The sequence below is a fragment of the Delphinapterus leucas genome, chromosome 10 (assembly GCF_059928025.1).
Source record: "Delphinapterus leucas isolate spDelLeu-1000000601 "Yukka" chromosome 10, BTC_Dleu_Yukka2, whole genome shotgun sequence".
NCBI lineage: Eukaryota > Metazoa > Chordata > Mammalia > Artiodactyla > Monodontidae > Delphinapterus > Delphinapterus leucas.
Window position 1 is genome coordinate 102,080,680 of NC_143138.1, and position 19,978 is coordinate 102,100,657.

Sequence of the window (19,978 nt, forward strand, 5' to 3'; positions counted from 1 at the left end):
CTCAGGACTCCTGGGGAAGGAGCCGCAGCCTTTAAAAGGATGATGGGTCCTCACGTGATCGAGGATCTCGGGAACCAGATGGGTGTTTGCCGGCCTGTGTTCTCGGCACATTCCTGAGCTCCGAAAGGAGAAATAAAAGTGTTGCCTTGTCTGCAAGCTGAAGAGACAGCAATATTGTGGTGTAACTAGGACCAGATGGGCTCCAGGAATTTCCAAAGGCCTTTTAACATATTAGACAAAATAGCCTCCCAGCCACACACCATAACTCCGTCTGGCCGCCTGGGTATCGGTTACCGCGACGACTGGCGGGCTGCAAGCACTGGCTCGGGGGTCCCAGCAGGGAGGAGTCTCTGGCCGGGCCCTGCCCACTCCTCCTGGCCCCGCGGGAGCGCCCCTCGGATGTGACCCTTCCCCGGACCTCCAAGGCCAGGGAACCTGCCAAGAATCTCACGCTCAGAGTCAGAAAGGGGTGGGAAGTCCCAGCAGCCACCTAGCTGGATCCCCGACCACCCCTCGCTAGCACACCCCCTGGGAGGGGAGGTCATGGCCATGGGGCACCCAAAGGTGGGGTACCTGCAGCATGCTGGGCCCAGCCTCTGGGGTGGGCAGGGGCCGTATCCGGGTGGAGACCCACCCTCCCTGCGCCCCTTTCCTCCTCCACAGACACAGTTGTGTTGAGAACAAAGCGGTTGAACACACGCTTGTGCGTGAACCGTGCCGTGAACCCAGAAGCTGCACTGTGTCCCGGCCATGAGAACACCCCGCCTCGTTCCCACCTGAACGACGTCATTAGCTAACGTTAACCAAGCACCTGCTGGTGCAGGGCACCTCATGGGGGGAAGGTCGGGGCTCAGGGCCGCACAGGCGGCGGAAAAGCCAGGATCTGACCACCATGCACACCGCCTCCCGACGGGTGAGCTCCCACATGCAGCGAGGTCCCCGTCTCTCCGGGTGTCCGTTTCTGTCTGTGCAGCGAGAGGGTGGGGAACAAGCCAGAAGGATGCATCCCACACTCAGGCTCTGGACACTAATTCTGCCCTCAAATGACCCAGAGAGTATAGGCCAGCCCACTTCCGTCACCTCACACAGGCCTCTGCAGAGGGAGGGCCAGCTTCCGTGCGGGGACACACCTGTCCGGGGACACTCGCAGGCCAGTGGCAGAGCAGGTTCAAACCAAGGCTGGCCAACCCCAAAGTCCACGTCCTTTCTCCAGAGGCCCCCCGCCGTCCCGGCAGAGCTCAGGACTCCCACTTGCCCTGTCAACCGTGCCTTGACCCTGGTGGCAACAAGGGGTGCAGAGGAAAATGCCCGGGGTGGTGGCGGAAGCGATGCTTGGCCCGCCATGGGAGGAAGCCAGGAGGCGGGCTCTGGTACCAGTTGGCTGCCAGGGGTGTCAGGCTCCTTAATAGCCCTCCCTGGGCCTCATTTTCCCCATTGATAAATTGACGGTGGTGACCACCAGCAGCAAGCCAGGATCCCAGCGGGCCCTCCACGAGGACAGCCTGCCCTCTCCTGCAGTGCGCCCCACGCACCATCCAGCTGCCATGCACGAGGTGGCCTCTGGGTGCCATGTGCACGAGAGGTGAACAGGCGGCCCCGGGGCAGGACGCGGAAGCCGCCTGAACAGATAGCCACTTAAAACCGTCACATGTACCTCAGCCTGGCCCTGACACCACACTGCAGGACCCAGGAGGGATGCCTTCCCTTTGGGGTCCACTGTCTCATCTGGACATCGGGGTCTGACACCTGCCTCTCCCGGGCGTGAACCAGGGAACAGTTGAGAGGTCCAGGTGGGCAGGGGGACGCCATGCCCCCCAAGATACTCTCATTCCAAACCTTTGCCAGAAGGTCTGGTTGTGGGAAAAGGGCACTCGTTCTAGTCAGGTGGCCTTGGGTCCCTTCCCTAGCTTTTCCATTGCCTGACTGTGTGACCTTGGGCAAGTCACTTGCCGTCTCTGAGTCTCGATCTCGTCATCTGTAAGATGGTAATGATGGCGACGATGGGTAACTTGTACTAAGTGTGCGCTCCACGCTGGGCCTGCGCTAAGCACTTTAGAAATATTAACTCATTTAATTCTCATGACAGTCATCCCCATTTGGGGTATCATCCCACTTTACAGATGAGTATATTAAGGCACAGAGAGGTAGAGTCACCCAGCTAGCAACGGCAGGAGGTAGGACTCAAGGCCAGTCCAGTGAGGCATGGATTAACCACTGCCCCCCGCAGCCTGGCTAACAATCACGGGACAACATCGCTCCCAGGGTGGCACCGAGCTTCCCCGTTTTGGCCCTGGGCTACGAGCGGAGCATCCCCAGCCAGTGTTGGCTGAGCTAAATGAAACCAACTCAAGGGCAGGCGGCCCTGGAGGAGTTCCTGGCCCTAAACCCCAAGCATTTGGCCGAGGAGCCAGGGAGGCGTCCTACGTCTCCTTCAGCTCTGCCCAGGAGTTCTGCTAGGCTGGGGGGCCCTGCCAACGCCCCCGCCTTTGTTTATGCCCCAGGCATCAGGCTGGGTACATTCGTTCCTGCCTCTGCCCCCACCAGCTTCAGGAGGGGGTAGGTGGGGGGACACTGCTGCCCCTGTGCTGCCTGACAGCCCGCCACCGGCCCCCGGCAGAGAACAGGGCTAGGATTCCGCGAGGGCACCCCCTTCCCCTAGGCCTAGCAGGCTCCCGCCAGCGGGGTCTGGGGGGGGAGGAAAGGGACGGCAGCAATCACACAGCACTCACGTGGTGCCAGGTTCTGAGCTGCCTCCAGGGTCACCCGACACCCCTGCTCAGCCCTGCAGGCTCAGGATGTGACCCGCCAGGAGGGCTGAGGAAGGAGGCTCTGAGAGGCTGTCACTTGCCCAAGGCCCCACACCCAGGCCCAGGTCCTGCAGGGCTCCCCATGTGGCGGACTTGGGGTCCCAGGTTTGCCCACTCCCCAGCATGCTCCCCAGCACATGGTGGGGGGAAGGGGCCTCATCTGAGCTCAGACATTCAGGAGGCTCTGGAGCTGTCTGTTGCAGAAATCCCATGCCCGCCAGGACCGGGCTGGCCCACGCGAGCTCCTTTTTGGAGGTTCTCCCCGGAGCACGTGTCTGACCCCAGAGCTCCCGGCCTGGCCCCAGTCTCACCCTGGGCTGCCCCACCCGCCCGGACAGCCAGGGCTTGGAGTGTGCCCCCTGGGTTTTGATAACTTGGAGAATAATTTGCAAAGAGGACAAAGTGCACAGACCTTAAGAACAGATCCTGAACACCTCACCAGAACTGGCCTTGGCTCTTCTCTCTGCCCTTCAGCAGAATCACCCTCATTGCTAACACCCCCTGGGCACTCATGGCATCCTAGGTGTTTACTCCTGGGCCCACCCTCCAGGTGACTACGGTGTCCTTAAAGGCCCAGAATACAGAGGAGGAAAGAGCTGCGGGTTCTGGAACCAAGGCCTCGGCTGGAACCCTGCTCCTCCGCCTGCTAGCTGTGTGCTCTGAGCAAGGAACCAAGCCCCCGTGCCTTGCTGTCTGCCTCTGGAAAACAGAGAGGACGGGGCCGTGCCAACCTTCATCCCCTTCACACCTAGCACAGGGCCCACCACCCCGATGTCTTCATCTCCTGCCCTTGCCCCGGCACTGACCCTTGTGGAAGCGCCCATTCCCCACCCAGGCTGTGCCACTAATCCTGGGGGTGCCCTGGTCACCCTGCCAGGCTGAGGACAAGGTCCTGCTCCCCAGCGGCCCCCACCCAGCCCATCCGCACCTGTGCTCCCAGCCCAGGCCTGGAAGACCCCCCCCCACACACACACACCACCCCGCCAGGGCCCCCAGCTGCCTCCTACACTGGGCAGAGCCCAGCCCAGCCTGCCCTCCCATCCCCACCCTTCCCCGACCCTGAACCCCTCTGTGTCTAGAGAGCACCCTTCACCCTTGCCCAACCTGACACAGCTGAGAACACATACTTTGGAAACTGGCAGAGCTGAGGTCAAACTTGGCTCTACCATTCACGAGACATGTGGCGTGAAGCAAACTCCTCACCGACTCTCAGCGACCTCATCTGTAGAATGGGAATAATGACCTTCTCCATGGGACTCTGTGCATGGGCTAAAACACTAGCGTTTATCAGGCAGCTACCCCACGCCAGGCCTCTTGCTGTGTGAACTTTCAATCTTTATTTCCTTTAATCCTTAGGAGGTATGGATTCTTCACCTCAAGAACACATGGCAAGGCTTCCCTGGTGGCGCGGTGGTTAAGAATCCATCTGCCAATGCAGGGGACACGGGTTCGAGCCCTGGTCTGGGAAGATCCCACATGCCACGGAGCAACTAACCCGGTGCGCCACAACTACTGAGCCTGCGCTCTAGAGTTCACGAGCCACAACTACTGAAGCCCGCGCGCCTAGAGCCCGTGCTCCGCAACAAGAGAAGCCACCGCAATGAGAAGCCCGTGCACCGCAACGAAGAGTAGCCCCCGCTCACCGCAAGTAGAGAAAGCCCACGCGCAGCAACGAAGACCCAAGGCAGCCAAAAATAAAATTAATTAATTTAAAAGAAACACACCGCAGCCAGGTCGGATCAAAAGAGCCTTTATGGTTCTCCAGGCCGTGTGTCGGAGGCGAAGTGGTGTTAGATGCCTCGAGTCCGATGCAGGGACCAAGGGCAGGGGCGGGGCAGGGGCAGGGGCGGGGCGGGGCGGGGCGGGGCGGGTGGGGCGTCCAAGCCTAAGGAGTTCAACGTGTTTGACACTTGGTGATCTTGGAACCCTTCCTGCCCCGCCCCCTCCAGCAGAGGGAGCGGCGAGAGGGGTGCGAGGGAGAAGGTAGGAGAATTCAGGAGACCCCCAGATGGCAATGAGCACAAGTCCCGTGGGGGGGTTGATCAGGGACGGCCCTCTTTCCCTCCCCACCGGCTTTGACCACTAAGAACACACCCAGGCAATGGAGCAGTGGACGCTCCCCCCGACCCCCAGCTTCCTGTGGGGTCCTGAGCATCCCCTTCAGAGTAGAGCTGACGACAAGGTCAGGGCCCCCCTGGGCAGTGCACATCAGGGCCTGGCATTTTGGATGAGCCCAGTGGAGGCTGCAGCCCCCGCCGGGGCCCCACCCCAGCCCCCTATGCGTACAACCTGCAGGCCAGGATGGAGACCCTCTGCTCCCCTCCAGCAACGCCAGCCTGGCCTCGCCAGCGCCTCAGTCCCCACCTGGGCCTCGGGGCCTGTGGGACCCAGCTTGGCCACCTGTCCCTCCCCGATTACCTGGTCCAGGCCTCACCTTCCTCTGTCCCTCAAGCCTCCAGAGCTAAGGCCTGTCCCTGAGCCAAGAGTTCTTTCCCCCAAACCCGGCGCTCTCCCTGGACGGGCAAGATGCTGCTGAAGCAGGGGTTTGGGGCTCCTCAGGCCTCCCCTCCCCTCCCCACCAGGGAGGGGCTCTCGGACAGCAGGTCCAGACCTCGCTTTATTGAAGGAGAAGCCAGATGGGAAAACCCACCTGAATCCCCTTCCCTGCCGCCCCCTCACACCCAGGACCAGGGCCCCTGCCTGCTGGCTGAGAATCCAGGGACCCCAGACGCCTGGCTCCAGCCCCCTCTCAGGTCTCCCACCCCTGAAGGGAGGAGGAGAGGGTGCAGAAGAGGAGGGAGGGGGCCCAACTGTGGAAGAGATGGAAGCTTCCTTGGTCTGAAACGGTCGCACTGTTTTGAAAACCAGAACACCCCACCCCTGGGGGCCCTCCCTGCGCCTGGGAGCTTCAACTGCCCTCCTCCCTCCTGGGAGAACTGCCGCCTGGTCAGGCCGTGACCGTGACCGTGTGGGTCTTTCCGGGACTCAGGCCCTGCCCTCTGCCCCCACCCGCAGAGCGGCCCTGAGACCGCGACACCCAGCACGGAGAGTGCAGCTGCGCGCGAGGTCCCCCCGCATTTGGAAAAGGAGAAGCACTGAGGGGCAGGCGGGCGGGCGGGCGGGCGGGCAGCAGGCAGGGAGCCACTCAGAGGGCAGTGTCGTCAGGGCACCTCCAGGGGCAGCAGGGGTGTGTCTGAGTTCTGTGCTGAGACGTTGGCTGACTGGGGCCCGATGAGCCCCTGGCCATACAAATTAAGGATGGAGTCGGCAATGATGCGGGCTGTACGCTTCTGGTACCCGCCCGAGGTCACCATGAGGATGGGCACCTGGTGGCCTCGGACCAGCCGGAACACCAGCTCATCCCGCTTCACGACACCCTGGTGTGGGGGATGGGGAAGGCTGGAAAGTCCTGCTGCAGGTCTAACCCTGCTCCAGCCCGCTGCTGCTTTTGCCCTTCCCCTCTGGCTTCAAGAGAAGCACCACTGCTGCCCACCCGCCCTGCCGCTGCTGTGTCCCTGGACCCTCCCCGCCCCAGGGTCAGGAGGTACCTGCGGGCTGATGGACAGCCCCCCGAGGCGGTCCCCCTCAAGGACATCGGTGCCTGCGTTGTAAACCACCACGTCGGGCTGGTGCTCCTGGAGGGCTCTCTCCAGGTTCCTCTCCACCTTCCTCAGGTAGTCATCATCCTCCGTGCCCCACTCCAGCTCCACCTTCCGCCTGATGGCCTCTGCGAGGGAGACAGCAGTAGCCCCAATGTGCAGAGGTGGGAAACTGAGGCTGGGGAGGGCGAGGACGGCCCATTTCCCCATCTGACTCCGCAGTGCTCGACCTCTTATTCACCCAAAACTAAGCCGAAAAAAGAGCACACAAGCGGCAAGGGGGACCCAAAGGAAAGAAGGGGGATCACAGATGAAACACTGCCCTGGGGATTCAGGGACCCATGTCAGGTGTCTGAGCCCACTGTCTCCGTAAGTCCTTGCCTGGACACCGCGTGTGCCCTTAGGTCCAAATCCAGAACATCTGACATTCAGTTCAGAAGCGGGTCCCGGGGGCGGCAAAGCGGCTGACGTGCGCACAGCAGCCCCGCCGGCACTTACCGCGTAAGTGTCCCTTCCCCACAGGGTGGGCAGGTTCCTGTGTTTCCAAAGCTCATCTGAGAGTCTCTACCTTTTAACTGATCCACCTGCATTTACTTAGTAACTATTATATTTGAACTAATTTCTGCCGCCTTATTTTATATTTTCTATTTATGTATTTTTCCTTCTTTTTTCTTTTTTGTCCTTCCCTGTTTTTGACCAGACAGCTGCATACCTAGGAGAAAAGTCTACTTTAGTCTTCTGGTGGTTACCCCAAAAGAAGGACTCACAGTGTTTATTGGGCAGGTTTATGTGGTCTTGGGTGGGTCAAGTGACCTTTTTAGGTCTCCGTTTCCTCGTCAGTCTCCCCCTCGCAGGGATGCTGAGGATAAATAAATGAAGGGACCTCTGCAGGTCCCAGCATGTAGGAAATGCCCCAGAGAGAGCCCCATCCAAGCAAGAGGCCCTGGGGCTGAGGGACAGGGCAGCTTACGCTTGGCAAAGCGGTCCCCGGGGTAGATGTGGCGGTTGTAGACGTCCATGATGTACACGCGCTTGTCGCCCATGAAGTCCCGCTCGTGCCCGTTGCCCTGTGGGGAACACACGGAAGCCACTCACAGGCAGGTGCCCCGGGAAAGGCACCCCCAACCACACCCCAGGAAACACCCCGTGTGCCTGGGTGCGGGCGGCAGAGGCCCAGCCTGGGGGATGTTTCTGGGGGAGCGGAGCCCACAGCACGGTGGTGCACGTCAGAGGCAGCTGGGGAGTGCGGGGAGGTGGCCTGGGGGGGCGGGCCTGTGGGACTCCGGGCCCCACCAGGCACTCACCTGATGGGCATCGAGATCAACGATGGTGGCTCTGGAGACACCCTCCACTCGCTCAAACAGAAACTGCCCAGGGCGGGAGAGGGGAGAGGTAAGGACCACACAGGCCAGAGGACACAGCCCTGTAGCGGTTCCCAGTTAGCGAGGGGGTGGGCCGAAGCCTGTACATGCTTATGGGAGATCAGGCCACCAGGCAGAGCCCTGGGGAGCTGTGTGGCTCTGGAGAAGCCTGTGTGAGTATTCAGGGAAGGCTCCCTGGAGGGGCACATGCTGTGCCCTGAAGGGCCAGAGGTGAGGAGGTTAAGAGAGTTGGCCCTCCGCGACAGCTCAGGATTCCCGGGGAAATGCTGGGGTGCAGAGCGGGGAACCCCCCTCAAGGCTGTGCCTGGAACTTCATTCTGCCATCTCCGCCTTCCTACAGGGCCCAGCCCTAAAGCCTCCTCCTCTGAGAAGCCCTCCTTCCCCTCCGCCACCCTCCAAGAAGGTCTCCTTGCGTCCCCCTCTCCGAATGACCAGGGTCTGCTGACTTGTCCCTCCTCCCCATTAGTCCCCGTGCCCTGTGGGGACAGGAGCCACGGGGCCCATGCCGACCCCGAGCACGAGGCCATGCGCGGGTGCTGAGGCAGCGCTGCGGTCTGACCGACGTGGAGACCGCTGCCAGCTGTGCCCCTTCCGGCTGTGCCCTCGCCCCTCTGGGCCCGTTTCCTCGTCTCCTCATCTGTAAAACGTGAGGATGCAGGGGCGAGCCCTGGAGGACGGAGGCGGCCACAGGGCCGGGCCCGCGGTAAATGCCAGCCGTTGTCACCACCATCAGGGTCATTATTTCTATCTCACCCTTCTCATAATTTAATATTGACATGGAAACTGTTCCCCTCCGGTCCCCTGCCACTGTTGAAGGCTGTCACCTCTGGACCATCTCAGGCAACACGAAAAAGCAAGTGTCATATCTGGGTTTGGGTCCCAGCCCGGCTGAGGGACCCGGGCGAGCTCCCGCCCCTTCTGGGCCTCAGCTGCCTTCTCTACAATGCGGGGTGAGCACACCAGATTGGGGGATTCCAGGGAGGCTCTCGGAGGCGACCCCCCCCCACAAGCTCTCGGGCACACCTTGATGGCGAGCGTGATGTCTGCGTAGGCGCAGAAGCCCCCGCCCCGGTCGCTGGAGCAGTGGTGGAAGCCGCCGCCTGCGAGGACAGCCGAGGTGTTGCCAGGGCCAGGCTCAAGGCCCAGACACCCCCCTCCCACCTTCCTCCCAGGGCCCCCCTCCCCGCTCAGCTCCCAGGGACGGCTCCGGGCTCCAGGCTGCCTAAGTCAGCTGACCCCGCATGGGCATGTCACCATCCCTGGGTCAGGAGGCAGCTTTGCCATCGTGGCCACCCCTGTCCACAGTGGCACCAGAGCTGCTGCCCCCAGGACCCAGGCCAGGCCACGGGGCACTCACCTATGTTGATGGCCCAGCCTCGCTCCACGGCCAGCTTCCCCGCCTTTGGAAACAAGCACAGGGTGAGGGGTGCGGGCCGCCAATTCCTGCACTTACTTATTCATTGAATCACTCATCCCATAAACACCATTTCCAGCCAGCTCCAAGGTGGGGATGAGCTGGGAGGTGGGGTACAGGAAGCACCCACCCATCCCCAGCAAACCCTGAACTGGCTGGCTTATGAGACATGCGGTGCGTAAGCCCCTGTGCAATTTGGTGAGGAGACTGGAGGAAATCAAAGTTCAGTTCTTAGGATGGAACGTGAGCTGACAAGGATTCTCAAGCAGCTTTTAAAGGGAAAATGGACAAATTTTTGTTCCTGGAAATACTGTCGCCTTATTACTGAAATCCTATAGGAAATCATAATTTTGGGGTGGGCAGTAATATTCTAATAAACTTTCAAAATGCACAAATTTGCAAAGCTGAAAAGAAAACTATAGGGGTCAACAGGTATTGATCCCTGTCTGGGTTGGATCACTGTACATTCAAATCATTTCAGCTCCTCGACCTCCAATCAACTCCGCAGTCTGCGGCGAATTTTAGAGAAAACTACACGCAGAATGTGAAACCCAGTTTTGCTGCAAGTGTTTGTGACTGCCACGCCCACGATGGGGGGGAAGGGGCACCATCCATCGCTGACGTCATAGGGGTTTGTTTCCATCTGAAATCTGAGTAGCTCGGAGTCACAGTTTTAGGACATACTCTCCAGGGGGTGAGGATACATCTTACACACCAGCAAATACGGTAGCTCTAACAGGTGGTCTTGGGGGCAGAACAGTGAATTCTACTGTCCCAGCCAGACAGGAGAGGCTTTGGGAGCAAGAGCTCTTGCTGCCGCCTTGAGGAGTATTTAGGGTTTTGCTCAACTACTCGGCAGCACGAGGCACTCTAGACGGAGAGCCCAGGGGGGGCAAAGACCCAGGGTGGGCAGGAGCCTGGGGTGGAGGGCCCGGCCCAGCCGCTGCTCCCCCCGCACACCAGCTCCCCACCTACCATTATGGTTCCTCCCGTCTGGGTCCGGAGGGGCTTCAGCACCTTCCTCTGTACCAGGAAGTTGGGCAGGAAGATGACAGGGGGGATTTCTGTGATGGTTGCGACAGCAAAGGACCACTGTGGAAAGAGATGCGGGCCATTGGCCTCCCTCTGCCCGGTGAGCCCAGAGGCGGCAGCGGGGAAGCAGATTCCCCCTGGGTCAGCTTCGGGGTGGCGCGGTGGGGGGGGGGACTTCGGGCGAGCGCAGCTCCTTGGGTGAGAAATGGGAGCTCCCACCGTGGCTGAGCTTTGGGCTCAGTACAGAGATGCTCACAACCGCACTCTCCTTAAAGCTAAGTCAGCCCTCGGTCCTCGTGCTCCAAGGCCCTCGGCTGCCCTCTTGTGCCCAGAAGGAGAGCTGCAGGGGACTCCAGGTCACCACGGAGCCCACCCAGAACTGGCCCAGCTCGCCCACTGCACAGAAGGGCACTGAGGCCCCGGAGAGGCGGGGGGCTGGGGGGAGGATCTTTCCTTCCAAGGTCACAGGGAGTCACTGACGGAGCCAGGACTGGACGCCCAGGGCTCCTGCTGTCCAGGCACAGCACAGACTCTCCATCCACCGGGAATCAGTCATCCCTTCAAATGGGGCTGGATGTCCTCATCCTCCACTGCTGAGGCAGGAGGGTCTGGAGCACCGAGAAGGCGTCTGCACCAAGATAAGGACACAGGCCTTCCCTATAACCTCCCAAGCCCTGGGCAAGCATCCATGCAACCCGTTCCTAGACCATCTCCTGCCTGCCTGGGAACGCCCGAGGTCCAGACCCTGCTCTCCACTGACCCCAAGCAGAGCCCTGGAGGGGCCCCAGCACTTGGTAGATATTTACTAAGCACCTGCTAGGCTGCAGGTCGCAAGATGGCACTACTCCTGGCCTCACGGACACATAGCAGCCTAGCAGGGAGGCGCTGATATGCAATGCGACAGCCTTGCTGGGGAGAGCTGGACAGCTGCGAGACGTGTGTGTGTGTGTGTGTGTGTGTGTGTGTGTGTGTGTGTGTGTGTGTGTGTGTGTGTGTGTGTGTGTGTGTGTTTTCGTGCACGTGTGCAGAGGTGTGCATATGCACATGCATTCATGTATATGCGTGTGTGGTAAGGGGCAGACCCAGAGAGGGGAAGACGGCCAGCTCCACCCATCTGTCCCGCCAAGCCCATCACCCAGCACTGGTCCAGCACACGTGAGGCAGAGAACCACTGTTCGCTACAAGTAAGTGAGCAACGAGCCCCTGAAGGAAAACGCTGAGTCGATGTCCCCCTCCCACCCTCGGCAAGCCAGCAGGGGACAGAGAATGAAAGAATAGGAAGCTATAGCCCCAGACAGAAATTAAGAAAGCAATTTCATTTACAACACCTTCAAAAAGAATAAATTTACCAAGCAGGTATAAGACTCATACACGGAAAACTACAAAACACCGCTGACAGAACTTAAAGAAGATCTAAATAAATGGAAAGACATCTTGTGTTCATGGGCTGGAAGACCTAACATTGTAAAGATGTCAGTTCTCTCCTAATTCATCTACAGATGCACAATTCCTGCCAAAATCCCAATGGCCTTTTTTTTTTCTCTGCAGAAATGGAGAAGCTGATCCTGTAACCCCGGGCGTCCTGTTTCCCTGGGACTCTCTGAGACTCGCCCCCCAGCTGCTCCATGGCACACACGGGGGCCTGTGTCTCTTCTCCCACAGGTGCCGGGCGCTGTGAGGGTAGCAACGAGGCCCAAGTTGTGCCCAGACTCCCTGCGGCTCCAGCCACAATTTCTGGGACATCCTTGGCATCCTTGGCTTCCTTGGCTTGCAGACCCCGCACCCAATCTGAACAAAAGAAAATCCTATTGTTCCAACTTCATAACAAACCCCAAGTTCTGCCACGTACCCCCCCAGGTCACAGCTACTTCCAGCCTCATCTGAGAGGCCAGGCTCTCTCACCAGGATCATTGCAACCACCTGCTCCCTCCCTTTTGTTCTGACAGACTGGTCTCAACCATTCCCATCACAGCTGCCAAGCAATCCTGTTAAAATCTAGGTCAGATCACGTCCCCCTGCTTGAAACACTCCTGGGCTCCCACCTCCTTCAGAGCAAAGCCACAGCGACCACAGGCCCTCCGTGGCCTGGCCCCGATCATTTTCCGACCCCACCTCTTACCGTCTCCCTCCCATTCCTCCCAACCAGTCGCCTAGTCCTCGCTGCTGCTGGAACACACTGGAGATACTCCTGCCTCAGGGCCTTTGCACTTGCTGACCCTTCTGCTCGGAATGCCCTACCCCCAGACGCCCACCGAGCCCACTCCCTCAGGGCCCTCGGTCCACGGTCACATGGCAGTGAGACCCCCGGCCTCCTATTTTGAAGGGCGGTCCTCCCCACCCCCTTCCCCGCTGTCCTTTCCCCAAGGCACTGAGTGCCTTTTAACACACCAACTCCGTCCCATCAAGAGAGGGATTCAGTCTCTTCTGTTCCGCCATCATCCTACACCCAGAGCAGAGCCTGGTCCTCCAAACACTCACTACATAAATGTGTCCCGAGCACTGCCCAGCACAGGGTACACGGGGACTACAGGGCGGGTCTGCGTCCCACCACCCGGCGCCCCGTGGCAAACTGTCACAGGGCCAGCACAAGGCAGGAGCCTGGCCCTGGCCCGACCCAAACCCCACCCTCAGTGGGGCCGACTCTGGGCCTTGCACACAGCAGGCGCTCAATAAACACTTGTTGCCCTGGATGGGCGTCATCTGGCAAACATCGGGCCACTGCACCTCGCTCGATGCCCGGTGTATCAAGCATTGAAGGCCACACCGTGCAGGGCCAGGCAGGAGCCCACACGGGTATGGGGCAGCACGGGCAGGGCACACACAGGACCGCTGAGGAGAAGCAGCCCTGGGGGTCCTGCGGCAGAGAAAAGAGGAGAGAAACGTCGTGGGCATCGGGGCCAGGGGGCTGTTCCCGAGAGCAGCCCCTAGACACCACACAGTGCCTGGAACGTGCACGGGTCTCACCTGAGCATCTGGGGCACATGACCCCACATCACTCTCCTGTGGCACCTGGAACAAAATCCAAACTCCTCCTGAGGCCTGCAGGGCTTGTGGACCAGGGCTGCTGGCCTCCCTGACCACATCACGTGCCGCGTCAGTGTTTCATTCCCTTCAACCTGGCCACTCAAGCAACCCTCTCCCCTTCGGGAGGCCAAGCCCCCTCCCTCTCCAGGCCTGAGACTCTGGACATTCTTCTTTTAAAACTCCACATGAGTATCACCTACCCCTCATTCTTTGATCTCTGCTCACACCTCACCTCCTCTGTGAGGCCCTCCCTGGCTGCTCAAGCTAAATGAACATACCTCTGCCTAATTACCCTTTTTTTCCCCTTCATAGCCCTTGGTGCTCTCTGAAATGCTCTTGTACGGTTACTTCTTTATTTTCAGTCTTCTTTAATGATATACAAATCCATGGGAGCAGGGAAACTTGCTTATTCTTTTTTTTTTTTGCACCCAGTACACAGTCAGTATTCGATATAGACGTGCTGCGTGACTGAATACTTCTTCACCTTAGTAGGTCATGTGGAAATCATCATGTTTCTCCTTTTGCTCTGGCTGCTAGGGAGCTCCAAATACATGGCACAACCATAGCATCTTGGTTATGTTGGCATATCTGAAGTCTCCTCCTGTCCTTGACCTCAATTTTCTATTTGGGGCTCTACTTGTTTGCATTATTGCTTACCACAGAGTAAGTTGCCTTCAGGCTTCTGGGGTCCCAAGGCCAGGCATGCAGTCAGTCCCACACCCTTCCCTGAAAAGCCCCTCAAATGGATGGAGCCCTGGAGCCCATCCCCCATCCCCAGCGTTATCCTGGCACTGGCTCCAGCCTGGCGCCACTCTGTTCTGGTCTCTCCCTGCCCCCACCCTCACCCTCTGGACTCTGGCAGGCATGTCCTCCTGACCGAGCTGCTGGGCTGTGACCACGCATGTCCGGGCCCTGGGAAACCAGAGCAGCCAAGTGCTGGGCTTCGTGCCAAGGCCTCGCACACCTCGCTCTCCCGGGAGCCAGGTTTCAACCTCTTCCTGGTAATCTTTCATGAGCTCACATTGTCACGGATCCATCTAGAATTCTCACAGCTCAGGCCGGCATGGAGGAGGACGGAGGGCAGCTGCCGTGGCCTGGAACCCGGAAGACCTGACCGGATGCCCTGCCTGGGGTCTCCCCCGGGCCTGCTGGACTTCCCAGGTGACCTTGAGCAGGTGGGGCCTCTTTCTGGGCCTAGGTGTTTCCACCTATGGGGAAGAAGCCTGGTGACCTCTGGCGCCCACTCTAGCTCTGAGTCTAAGATGAGTCCTGCTGGGAAGCCTAGCGGTCAGGGGTCAGGACTCCACGCCCTTGGGGACAGAGAACCTGTGGCATCCCTGACGCACCAGGTTCTGATGCCACGCCGAGCCCAGCCTGCCCTCTTCTCCCACACAGGGGACTGACTGAACGCCTCTACCCTCAGAACCACACTGAGGAGAGCCATGCAGCTCCTCTAGAAGGAGGTCACCACGGGCAGACCCCATGTGCTCTGCAGGTGGGCTTCAAAAATCTTCCACTGAGTTGCTACATTAAGAAATCAGGAACTGTCACTTAACATGTGGATTTCTGGCTTCTCTTTGAAAGCTGGGCCCACGGTGGAGGCTGGGCGGCAGCCACCAGCTTGGGAAGGGCAGGAGCTCCAGTTGTCCCAGACACCACCCGCCACTGGTTTATGTTCCCTGCTGGGCCCTGGGGCGTAAAAACTCGTTTTCAGCCCAACAGTTTCCAACACGTCTTTAGCTGCAGAAGCCCTTGAAACAGCATCTTATACTTTAGCCCGAGGTAAAAATAGGCCAAAGCGGAATAGCTTTGGTTGAATGGGGACAAGGGACTGGGGCCCCCCCATCCATCATCCCAGCAGGGGTCTTTGAGGCCTGTCCACATAGCACAGATTGAAAGTCACTGATGCAGAAGCCCAAAACCCCAATGAAGGTTCAATCCCCACCAAGTGGCCATCCCTGCTTTCATACTCCCAAGGATGGGGAGCTCACTATCCCCTGGAGTAGCCTAGCCCATCCCTGGTATCTGCCTTTCTAGGACACCTCTCTCCTGTCGGGGATCACAGACTCACATGCTTCCCCTGCATAGGGACAGGAATGGAGCCCCTCGAGGCTGTGCATCCCCAGGCTAAGCGGCCCCCTCCTCCAGCCCCTCCTTCTGGCTGGCAGCCCCCAGGTCCTGTACCTTCAGCTCGTTGAGATAGCGTCTCGTGTGCACCACCAGCAGGTCTTCGTCCGAGGCCTCCCGTGCCTCCACCAGCATGCTGTCTGATATAAGTTTCTCTTCTGAAACCACAAAGCAGGCCCCATGCATCCCTGCCGCCTCCAGGCCAGGCCCAGCCCCAGGCTCTCCCACAGGCTGGCAGCCCTGCCGCAGGACAAGGTGGGCCCTGATGGCTTGTGGGCGGTCTGAGAACGGGCCACCTCTCAGGCCAGTGGGGACAGCGGCCAGGCCCTCGGGCCAGGGGACATACGACATTGTGCACAGCGATCCTCGTGTTTCCCAGGCCACTGACAGCCGGGAGGCGAGCTCAAGTGTGGCTCGACACCTTTTAGAGGCAGGTAGCACACGGGTCATTAACGCTGACTCTTAAGGTGAGAAAAAGCTCTTCTGATCGATTCTCCCTCCACCTTGGGATGACATCATGGGGGGTTTGGTATACGGGGGGCCTCTTTTTAACACCTGCCTGACCCTTGCTCATCTCCCTTTTTTTAACCCCCCAAAAGGAGCAATCAGTTTGACAGTACACAGCTACAGTCAGCTGCCTGAGCTGAAATAACACTGCTGTTTTCATTGCATTTACTTTTTACCATGACCTTCTATTTATGGCAAATGAAACTGGCTTTTTCCATTTAGATGACATAATGTTTCCTTTTAAAACAGGTTTATTTAAGTTTCTTAAAACGAAGGCTAAGTCAATAAAAACTATGAAGTAAATAATGGAACAGGTGGTATGAGGCGATGGCAAGGTCCCAAGAGTGGTTTGCAAATGACTGAGATGTTTGGGAAAAACCATGTTATTTCATTACCACATACGCATACACCAGACAAGACTTGCTCCCTTTTGCAACAGAAGAAATAAGGCAGAGAGGACGAAGTGCTCTAGGGCACAGTGACAACAGGACCATGATGCTCTGGTTCTAGGGAAGTCGAAGGACAAGGTCAGAATCTAGGGGACCTATGCTAATGTGTCACTCTTAGAAACCAACCCTGGTAGAAACCAACTAGTTCCATACACTTCTCACAAAGAGCTCCACATATGGCAGGTATCCCCCCGGCCCCAAACACTCCATGGCTCCCCACTGCCTTCCGGCAAGGACCCAGCTGTTTTCTTGGTGGTACCCAAGGCCCTTCACCATGTGGCCCTGGCTCCTTTCCACCCACATGCTCAGAGGGAACTCAGGAAAATGGTCAGCTCAGAGTGAAGGGGACAAGGAACCCTTATGTTGCGCTACTGGGTGACACAGGAGCCCAAGAAGGGGCAATGAACACAGAGACTCAGGACCACTGGAAGCAGAGCGTAAAGGACCCCATTCAGGAAGGCATGAGAACAGCCAGGGGAGAGGCAGGATGGCTCCGCTCACCTCACCAGAGCTCTTGCCATGGCTGCACACCACTTGTACTCTTTTCTACTTAATATTTTTCTTTGAATATGCACTCTGGTCACTATTGCAAGTGGAAAATCAGTATCCCTTGCCATAAACAGAAGTTAACCAAAAATAAAAACAAAAAATATAAAAACAAATAACAGTGTTATTAATCTCTAATTTGACTCTATTTTCTGCCAGGTGCAGAGGCTGAGGCTCGCTCTAGATTTGTTAAAAAGGGAGATGGGCTTAGGTGTTAAAGACGGGCTAGCCCCACAGTGAAACTTCCCCCAGGTGTCATCAGAGGGATTGTGCGATTTAAAGATATGCAATGTTTCATCCTATGCCAGGTAACATTTCAGGTAATATTTCCTACTTCCCTCAGTTAAAGAACCCACAATACGAGGAACTAGAATATTTTTTTTCACCAGCCTACATGATGCCTGAATTTTCCACATGAACCAGACCCCTAGATTACAAACCACAATTGAAACAACGTGCTCCCCAGAGCACCACCCCACTCAGGGGATGAGCCATGAAGCGGACGAGCCTGGGGCTCTGAGGTCCAGGCCCCATTCCCCCACTCAATAGCTGTGTGCCTTTGGGCACATTTTCTAACTCTCTGGGCCCCAAGTTCCTTCATCTGTAATCCGTGAGGTTGGAGCAAAGGTTGTCCACTTCCCAGACTCTAGGAGCTTGTGGGCTATGGACAATGCATTCCTCCAAGCATCAGCTCCCCTTCTACTGGGTCTCCAGGGGCAGAGACAGGACTTAGGTCCACAGCGATGGAGAGCCAGTGAAGGTGTGATACGGGAGCATATCATGCTTAGAAGTCTGTGTTGGAAAGATCCTTTTGACAGCATGGGTGGGAGGCTGTCTCAGGGCTGACACTGGAGGTGGGAGGGCCTGACGCTTGTGCCAGGGAAAGAGCAGCAGGTGGTGGCAGGTGGGCTGGAGAAAGCAGATGTAGGGTCCGAGTGGGGCCTTCCATACCTTTTAGGAAGCTGATCACTTTGCCCCATTTTCCTGCATCAAAGGGGTGCAGCTTCTCCAGGCCCAGGAAGGTTATGTTGTAGCGCGGTGAGTACACGATGGGCCAGCGTGACTCCGGCACATGCTGGTACAGCTGGGTTGGGTGTGGCCTTCCATGGGCACAGAGACAGACATGCACAGACAGGAACAGTCTCACTGTGGGAAGCAGCTTCCCATTCAGCGCCAGCAGGCTGGGATTGAGCAGACAGCCCTGACCCAGTACCACCAGCTCCCTCGGTGGCAGAAAAAGGGCCACTTACCAACAGCAACAACAGTAATAATAGCGGTTCCTTACTGAGCTCCCTGAACCATTCAACCCAATCCTCACAGCAGCCCTGGGGGGTAGGCACCACCATCCCACCGGAGGCTCGGGGAGGGAACCAGGTGTGCCCAAGGTCACACGGGTCTGTGGAACAGCAGATGTGAACCCAGGTGTGTCTGGCTGTAAGGCCTCAGCACCTCACCTCCACATGATAACAATTACATCAACAGCCCTGTGGCCGTAGGCCTCGCTTTCCTCAACTGTAAAATGTGTGGCTGTTGAGAGGAATGAGATAACGCATTTAACAACTGAGCACAGAAAGCGCCCTTTCCCTGAGAGCTGAGGTGACAGTTCCCAGAAACAGCAGGTCGGGGCTCACGCAGGCTGCGGCCCAACCCGGAGCCAGGAATGGGGTCACCTCGGGCCCCGCCGCGCAGCTGACCCCCATAACACCTCCGCAGCTGCCGCACAGGGAACAGAAACCCGGCTGCCACTGCGGGGGCCTCCGCTTAGCTGGTGGGGCCCGAGGGCAGACGTCAGAGCTGCGCTTGTAGCGAGCCCCCGCCGGGACGGCGCCCCGCGCCGGTGCCCGTCCCGTGGGCCGCAGATTAGCGGCGCTGGGCTGGTCCGAAACGCGGGGCCGGCCTGGCCACAAGAGGCCCGAGCGCCCCTCACCCGCCATACCTGGGCCCGCACCTGGCGGGCTCGCCCGGCCGCCCGCACACTGGTGCTCCCGCCCACCGGGACCCCCGGGACCCCCCCGGGCTTGGCCCGGCGCCCCATCCCGCGCCCCCATCCCCGCCCCCGCCGCACTCACATGCCGGGGCCGGGCCCTCCCAGCGCTGCCACCACTCCGCGACCGGGCGGGCCGGGGAGCGGCCCCGCCCAGGACACGCCCCCGGCCTCTGTCGTCTCCACTGGGGGCGGTGCTCCGAAGATTCGGCTCCGCCCCGCCTCCACTCGCGCCTGCGTCACAGCACAGAGGTCTGGAGTCCCGCACAGAGCGCCTCTGCGGGAGGGAGGCCACGCCACCCAACGCCCTTCAAGCGCGAAGTCCCCCCTTCCTCAGACCAACACCCAGTGAGATCTCGCCCGGCTCGGAAGCCGCGCCCCTTATGGGGAGGACCACTCGTCCCAGAGTTGGAACGGGAGGCATAGCCCCGCCCCATGGGAGGGGCCAGTCTATGCCCCGCCCCCGGCCGCCAGGCCTTCCTGCGCGGTCTCAAGGCTTGGGCGTCCTGGATGTTAGGGACGACGGGCTTCCCGGCGGACTCCGAGGCGGAGCCGCTGTGTGGCCTTGGGCAAGCGTCCGGGCTCTGTGGTCTCTGTTTCCACGAGTAAAATGGAAGAGTGGGGGCCGTGCGTTCTGGCCCTGACATCTCCGACCTAATGGGATGCATGACCACACTGACCTGAGGCCACCCACTCCCCCCCACTGCCCAGCCCCATCTGGCGGCTCTGACGTGAGACGAGCGCTCTCCACACAGTTCTTTAGGCTCTCTGAGCCTCAGTGACCTTACCAGTAGAATCAGACTGGTGATCCAGTCTTCAGGGTACAGTTGCTTATCTGCACACTCACCCCTGCCCCGCCCCGGGAAGCCAAGAGGAGCCCGGCGACAGCTGAGAGTGTCTTGGGGCTGGATCCTGGGAGGAGGCCCCAACAATAGAGCCCCAGAGGACAGAGACAATGGGCTTCTCTGTAGGCCCAGCTGCCCCGCCCACCAAACAGAAGCAGCTGACCCCAGGGCTGCCAGGAGCAGGGCAGCTGAGATCGCTGTGTCGGTGTGACGGGGGTGGAGGTGAGGGGGCACCATGAAGAGGAAGGGCACAGACGTTTGA

At 59.0% G+C, this 19,978-nt stretch overlaps 1 protein-coding gene across 1 annotated transcript; it reads right to left on the reverse strand.

Annotated features, from left to right (window-relative positions):
- Positions 1 to 4,543: 4,543 nt before the first annotated feature.
- On the reverse strand, positions 4,544 to 19,198 carry HDAC11 (histone deacetylase 11). The gene is made up of 13 exons (XM_089919795.1): positions 18,957 to 19,198; positions 17,839 to 17,987; positions 15,443 to 15,543; positions 13,199 to 13,243; positions 12,959 to 13,088; positions 11,871 to 12,022; positions 10,178 to 10,294; positions 9,146 to 9,188; positions 8,812 to 8,888; positions 7,711 to 7,773; positions 7,377 to 7,473; positions 6,356 to 6,534; positions 4,544 to 6,184 (listed from the first exon to the last, which is right to left on the reverse strand). Coding segments are annotated over exons 1-13 (1,371 nt in total). The 5' UTR covers positions 18,959 to 19,198; the 3' UTR covers positions 4,544 to 5,968.
- Positions 19,199 to 19,978: the final 780 nt, after the last annotated feature.

What these genes read in the sequence shown, in the direction of transcription:
- HDAC11 (XM_089919795.1), bottom strand. An exon ending in CATGTGCCCCAGATGCTCAG is followed by an intron (nt 13,089 to 13,198) that starts GTGAGACCCGTG and finishes TCTCTGCCGCAG; the next exon opens with GACCCCCAGGGCTGCTTCTC. An exon ending in GGCTGTCCATCAGCCCGCAG is followed by an intron (nt 6,185 to 6,355) that starts GTACCTCCTGAC and finishes CCCCCACACCAG; the next exon opens with GGTGTCGTGAAGCGGGATGA.